Source organism: Orycteropus afer, unplaced genomic scaffold, assembly GCF_000298275.1.
Source record: "Orycteropus afer afer isolate SDZICR_OR568_19922 unplaced genomic scaffold, OryAfe1.0 scaffold00469, whole genome shotgun sequence".
Lineage (NCBI taxonomy): Eukaryota > Metazoa > Chordata > Mammalia > Tubulidentata > Orycteropodidae > Orycteropus > Orycteropus afer.
The window spans coordinates 336,004-342,877 of record NW_006922056.1 but is presented as its reverse complement, the minus strand read 5'-3'; the positions used below and the strand labels follow the sequence as shown (position 1 = coordinate 342,877).

At 48.0% G+C, this 6,874-nt stretch overlaps 1 protein-coding gene across 1 annotated transcript in view; it reads left to right on the top strand.

Annotated features, from left to right (window-relative positions):
* Nucleotides 1–634: 634 nt before the first annotated feature.
* DNAJC5 (DnaJ heat shock protein family (Hsp40) member C5) overlaps nucleotides 635–6,874 on the top strand; it is a 6,592-nt gene continuing 352 nt past the window's right edge. The window contains exons 1-4 of the mRNA XM_007954648.1: nucleotides 635–649; nucleotides 5,336–5,448; nucleotides 6,185–6,398; nucleotides 6,551–6,722. Coding sequence (XP_007952839.1) covers nucleotides 635–649; nucleotides 5,336–5,448; nucleotides 6,185–6,398; nucleotides 6,551–6,722 — 514 coding nt within the window. The remainder of the gene's footprint in view (nucleotides 650–5,335; nucleotides 5,449–6,184; nucleotides 6,399–6,550; nucleotides 6,723–6,874) is intronic.

The window sequence follows — 6,874 nt, the reverse complement described above, 5'->3', positions numbered from 1 at the left end:
TGTTGTTATTTGCCATCAAGTTGGCCCTGACTCATAGCGACCCCTCCTTGGGTTTCCGAGGCAGTATCACTATGGAAGTACGATTGCCCAACCTTCCTTCCAAGGAGTGGCTGGTGGGTTTGAACCGCCAGCCTTCTGGTTAGCAGTCAAGTGCCTTAGACACTATGCTACCAGAGGTTACTGACTTGGGATCTTCTTTTTATTGAATGTCATTGTTTATGGTATGAATTTGCCTGTGAGGGAGCTTTTGCTGCATTCCACAGGTTTTGATGTGTTGTGCTTTCATTCTCATGCATCTCAGAGTATTTCCAATTTCCTTGCGATGTCTTCTTTACCCATTGGTAGGTTAAAAGTATGGTGGTGGTTCAGTTCATATGTCAGCTTGGCTGGGCCTGGTTGAGTGGCTGGGCAGCTGGATGTAGTATTCCCCATGATGAGACTGGTCATCAACTCCATGGTGGAATCTACTGTGAGGAGCTGCCTTAGGGAATGTGCTCCGCTTCCTGTGTATAAGGAGAAGCCTTGGGAAATGGTCTCCAGCTTATGGCACGCTTGGACCCTGCATGTAGTCGTGTCGTCGTTCAGCAGCCTGCCATGCTGTCCCTACCTGGGGACTTAAAATGGACTTGAGTTAATGGCCTGCCATGTGGTTTGGTAACATCCCATTTGTGGTATATTTCTTGTCAGAGCAGTACTAGGTAACCAGAACAAGTGTATTGTTTAATTTCCACATAATTGTGAATTGTTTTCCTTCTGTTCCTGATTTCTAAATTTCATTCCACTGTGGTCAGAGAAGATACTTTTTATGATTTCCATCTTTTAAAGTGTATCTTCTTGATGAGTTGATAATTTATCATTATGTAATGGCTTTCTTGGTCTCATAACACTTTGGGTCCCAAAGTCTCTTCTGTCTGACACTGGTATATCCAGTCTGGTTGTCAGCTTACATGGAATATATTTTTCTGTCCTTTTAACTTTCAACCTGTTTTTATCTTTGAATCTAAACTGATTCTCTGGTAAGGAGTATAATATTGGGGGTTCTCATGGTACACGAGGCCTTTGGGCTGTTTCCTTCAGTCTTTGATTTTCTTCACTCTTCCTTGTTCTGGACAAGGAGAGACCAGTAGTTGTACCTCAGATGGCCGCTCATGAGCTTTGAAGATCCCAGTCACTGCTCAGCAAACTGGGATGTAGAACATTGTCTCTGTGGACTGTGTTATGCCATTTGATCTAGATGTCACTCACGACTGTGGTCCTGTTCCCTCAGGGTGTTTGGTTATGGCTAAGAAGTTTTCAGAACTTTGCCCCTGTATGTCTTCAGATATCAGTAGCACAGACAGCTAACATGTGGAAATACCCTCTGCCAAGCCTGTCTGTGCTGGTGGTGCACTCCCGTTCAGCTGCCCACATCTGGGCGGTTTCCACGTCTACCTGTTGATCCACTCATAGGTGCGGTTTGTTGTTACGTTACTGCAGGACAGTATGTAACGGTATCTACCTTTGTTGTCTTTTACTCTCCCTTGATTTCCTTTGTGTTGGTCTGTTGTGCTGCCCTCCCCTTCCTCTGTATTGTCTTTTCCTTCACCCAGGTACTTGTGTCTGCTCTCTAGTTAATCACTCTCCCTCCCTCTGTCCCTGGTAGCCATCAGAGAATGTTTCTGTCTGTGTGTAAACCTTCTCCCTACCTTTTTTTAAATTTTTATTGTGATTTGGGTGAGACAGAGCAAATTCATTTTCTATATAGCAGTTCATATGCATTTTGTTTCGTAACATTGACTGCAATTCCCCACAATGTAACAGCTTTCTTCCCACTTCCTCCCCCTAGTTTCCTCTTCCCTGTGTCATTCCCTTCCATGCACTCCCACCCTCAGAGGTGTTTCCTTGCCTAAACACTGTCCTTCTGTTCTCCCGTGATTGACCGCTCCGAGGAACGTATCTACCTGATGTAATTGTTCCTCCCATATGCCTGTCTGTTGTTTGGCTGGAAGCCACAGGAGTGAGTTCAGTTCCAGACCTGAGGGGTGGCTAGGGGCCATAGTCTCAGGGGTCTCACCAGGCTCTATCAGACCATCAAACCTGGTCTTTTTTTTTTTTATGAAACCTTTTTATAGTAGTGGTCTCCATAGTGTTTGTCCTTTTGTGATTGACTTATGTCACTCAGTGTAGTGTCCCCCAGGTTCATCCAAGTATGAGCTGTTTCACGGGCTAATCATTATTCTTCAGTAACATGTCGTATTCCATTGTGTGTGTTTACAATGGTATTCATTCATCAGATCATGGGCACTTAGGATGTTTCCATCTCTTTGCTGTTGTGAATAATGCTGCGATGAACATGGGTGTGCATCTATCGTGTCATGGTTCTTACTTCTCTATGATGTATCCCTAGTAGTGGGATTGATGGGTCATGTGGTATTTGTTTCCAACTTTTTAAGGAAGCACCATACTGTTTTCCATAGTGGTTGTACCATTTTACAGTCCCACCAACAGTCTAGGAGAGTTCCAGTCTCTCCACATCCTTGCCAGCATTTGTTGTTTTCTGCCTCCTTCATTTTAGAAGAATAATTTTGTGGGGCATAAAATTCTTGGTTGACATTATCTTTTTCTTTTAGCACATTTCATAGGTGCCCTTTATCACACTGAAGAACTTCCCTTCTTTAAGTTGCTGTTTTTTTTAATCATGAATCAATACTGAATTTTGTCACGTGCATCTGCTGATCGTTGGTTTGTCTTTATTCTGCTAATGGAGTGAAGACATTGGCTTATTTTGAACTGTCGGTCCACCCTTGCCCTTGGACAACCTCTGCTTGACCGTATGTGTATGACTTTTCATAGACTGTTAGATTTGATTTGCTAATAATAATTTGTTAAAAAATTTTTGCATCTATGTTCATGTGGTGTTTTTTGTTTGTGTGGTGGTTATGTTTGTGTGTCAACTTGGCTGGGCCTGGCTGAGTGGCTGGGCAGCTGCATATAGTATTCCCCATGTGAGACTGGTAGCTCCACAGTGGAATCTGCCGTGAGCAGCTGAGTAGCTGCCTTTGGGATGTGGTTTGCTTTCTATATAAAAGTAGCAGCTTTGGGAATGGTCTCTAGCATATGGCACGCTTGGACCCTACATGTAGCCGTGTCATTGTTCAGCAGCCTGCCATGCTCTGCTGACCTTGGGACATTGAATGGATTTGAATTAATGGCCTGCTGTGTGGTTTGGTAGCATTGGGACTGTGCCTTTTTACTTGTCAACCTTGGGTTTGTTAGTCTTGGCAGCCAGCAGCCGTCTGAGTGAAGAAAAGCCTCTAGTTCCAGTAGGGTGGGAGCAGGAGGCAGAGCTGAATCCCAGGGCTGAGTGAGGGGCTTTCACCCAGCCCGTAGAGCCTGGCACTTTGAACTTGGATTAAAGCCTCCAAACTGTAAGTGAATAAACTCCTGTTTGTTAAGGCTGTCCCATCTGTGGTATATTCCTGTCAGAGTGATGCTAGGTAACCAGAACAGGTGGTTTTGTTTTTTTTGGGGGGAGTTGTGTCATATCTTTATCATGTTTTGAAATCGGCATTATTCTGGCCTCAAAAACTGAATTGATACAAGTTCCCTCCTATTTCTGACAGTGTTTGTATGAGATTGACGTCCTCCCTCTTTGGAATGTTTGCTAGAAGAACCACCTCACTCTGGAATTTTCTTTGAGGGAAGACTTTTGTTTGTTTAATTTCTAATTCAGTTTCCTTAACAGATACAGACTTACTCAGGTTTTCTGTTTCATCTTGTGTCAGTTTTGGTATTTTTTAAGGTATTTGTCCAATTCTTCTGACTTTCCCTATTTCTTGACATAAAACTGTTCAGAACAGTTACCTTCTAACCTGATTCTTGCCAGTAGGTGAGCCTCTCTCTCACTGCTGATGGGGGATTTGAGCTGTATTTCTTAGTCAGTCTGGCTAATTGTTTATCACTTTTGTTCTTAAAAATCAACTTCTGGCTTTGTTAAAATTCTCTATTCTTGGTTTGTTTTCTAGTTCACTGATTTCTGCCTTTATTAATTTGCTTCCTTCCATGCATATTGGGTTTATGACTCTAGCTTCCTAAGGTGGAACCTTAGGTCTTTATGTTAGACTTCTCTTCTTTTCTGATTTAAGCATTGTAAACCTCTTCACAGGAGCTCTGGTAGCTTAGTGCCTAAGGCACTTGACTGCTAACCAGAAGGCTGACAGTTCAAACCCACCAGCCACTCCTTGGAAGGAAGATGGGGCAATCTACTTCCATAGTGATACTGCCTCGGAAACCCAAGGGGGGGTCACTATGAGTCGAGTCCGACTCGGCGGCACATGACAACAACAACAACAACAACAACAGAGCTCCGGTAGCATAGTGCCTAAGGCACTTGACTTGCCAACCAGAAGGCTGGCGGTTCAAACCTACTAGCCACTCCTCGAAAGGAAGGTTGGGCAATCCTAGTTCTGTAGTGATACTGCCTCGGAACCCAAGGAATGGTTCACTATGAATTGGGTCCAACTCGACGGCACATAACAACAACAACAACAACAAACTTCTACACATTGTTTTAGCCTCATTGAAGTGTGTTGTTATCAGATACTTGGAGTTTTCCGACAGATCCGTTGGGTTTCTAACTTAGTTCTGTTAAGGTCAGAGAACATGTGCATGATTGTCTGCAGACTGAGATGCGGTGTGTCCTGGTGATGTACAGAGTGTACTTGGAAAGGGAGGTCTGTCAGTGACTGTGAGGTCATCATGCTTGATGGTGGCGCTTACATCGCCAGTGTTTTGATGGATTGTTTCTGAGGGGAGTTGACGTTTTCTCTGCTTTGGGGGTTGTCTGTCTTCATTCTGTCCATTTTGGCTCCATTTGTTTGGAAGCTCTGTCCTTGGACCGTGTCTTGGAGACAGCAGTTTTACCCATTCAGATGATAATATGCCTTTTGATGGTGCACCCGTCCACTGACAGTGAGTTAGTGGTAGGATTGGTGTGGAGTGAGTCCGTGATTACTTCTGAGCTCTTGGCTCTGGGGTTGTTTGCCTTTTCCCTGTGCTGTCTTCTGTTGTGGCGCTGGATGACACGAAAAACTGTGTTTCCCTCTTAGCAGCGCAGCTGGTTGCTGTGGGGATGGTGACTCACGCCCTCAGTCTGCCAGAGTCCCTGAGGTAACCACATTGTCACACCTGGGGAAAACGCAGAGACCTCGCCCAGATAGGCTCTTTGTGCTATAGCACCAGGTGGACCATGTCTGCTGCCTGTCAGTCCCACAAGATGGCACCTGAAAGTCCACCAGCCCCACACTCAGGATTTTGGTCTGTCCTTTTTGATGTTTCCTTTTGTCTTGCAGGTTAGCCTAACATGGCCGACCAGAGGCAGCGCTCTCTCTCCACCTCTGGGGAGTCGCTATACCACGTACTGGGACTGGACAAGAATGCAACCTCGGACGACATTAAGAAGTCCTATCGGTAAGAGGCTCTACCTGCCCCTGGCATGGTCTGCTTTGCCAGGAACTGTTGGCTCATTGGTCCTGGCCCATGTGCTAGTTAACTGGCAACACTTCCGTGGCATGCTGGTATTTGTAGTGTGCCTCCTATAACTTAAAATGTCATGTTCTTCATATTTCCTTGGCAACAATAAGAAGTAGCCCTCTATAGATGGTACACTGTCTTCACCAGAGCAAGGCCACGGGGTCTCAACTGGAGTGGAGCTCCAGGAAGAGGGCAGTGATGTTTTTGTTTAAGAGGTGACAGTAGCACCTGCTGTAGCCACGACCGAGCTTGAAGGACTTCATCAGGTTGTCCTCAGTGCCTCCTGAGAGACAGACTGTCACTGATCCCAGACACACCACACAGGCCTCCGGTGTGTCCTTGAAGTCGTACTGAAAAAACATCAGTGTTGCCCTCGCTCCTCCGTGCCTGGAGTCAGATGGGCAAGAGGGCTTGAAGCAGGGTGGGCCTTCAGCTATTGGAAGCTGGTGGACGTGGTCTTGCTGGCTGTGCGAGTCAGCTCCTTGTGTGGCCCAGGTGCAGGGCGTGTGGCCCATGGCCCTCCATCCGCAGGCCTCTCTGTTGGGCAGCAGGTCTGCACGGTTGGGGAGGAGGAGCTGGTACTGGGTAAGCGTTTCCTTCGTTGGACCTTGTCCAGTGGTGGGCCTGAGATCTGAGACCAGGTTTAAAACCAGAAGCTGGTTTTGGTCTGCAGGAAACTTGCCTTGAAGTATCACCCTGACAAGAACCCTGATAACCCAGAGGCCGCAGATAAATTCAAGGAGATCAACAACGCTCACGCAATCCTCACGGATGCCACCAAGAGGAACATCTACGACAAGTACGGCTCCCTGGGCCTGTACGTGGCCGAGCAGTTTGGCGAGGAGAATGTGAACACCTACTTTGTCCTCTCCAGCTGGTGGGCCAAGGTGAGGGCGGAGCCTGAGGGGAGGGGCGGGCCCACGCGGAGGGGTACAGGGGCCCCAAGCGGGGCGGGGCCGAGGGGAGGGCAGGGTGACAGAGAGGAGGGCTGTGCGCGCAGGTGCCCCTGGCCGCACCCAACCCTGTCGGCCTCCCGCAGGCCCTCTTCGTCGTCTGTGGACTGCTCACCTGCTGCTACTGCTGCTGCTGCCTGTGCTGCTGTTTCAACTGCTGCTGCGGCAGGTGCAAGCCGCGGCCGCCCGAGGGCGACGGGGCCCAGGTGTACGTATCGCCCGAGGACCTGGAGGCGCAGCTGCAGTCGGACGAGAGGGGTGAGTGCGCCCGCCCGCGCGGTGTGCGTGCCTGGGGCGCCCGCCCGGAGGAGCCCTGAGCGCGTCCCCTGTCTCGTCAAACAGGAGGGCACTGAGCCGGTGCCGGCGTGCTTGTGGTGGCGGCGGGCGAGTGTGCGGACGCCGGAGGTAAA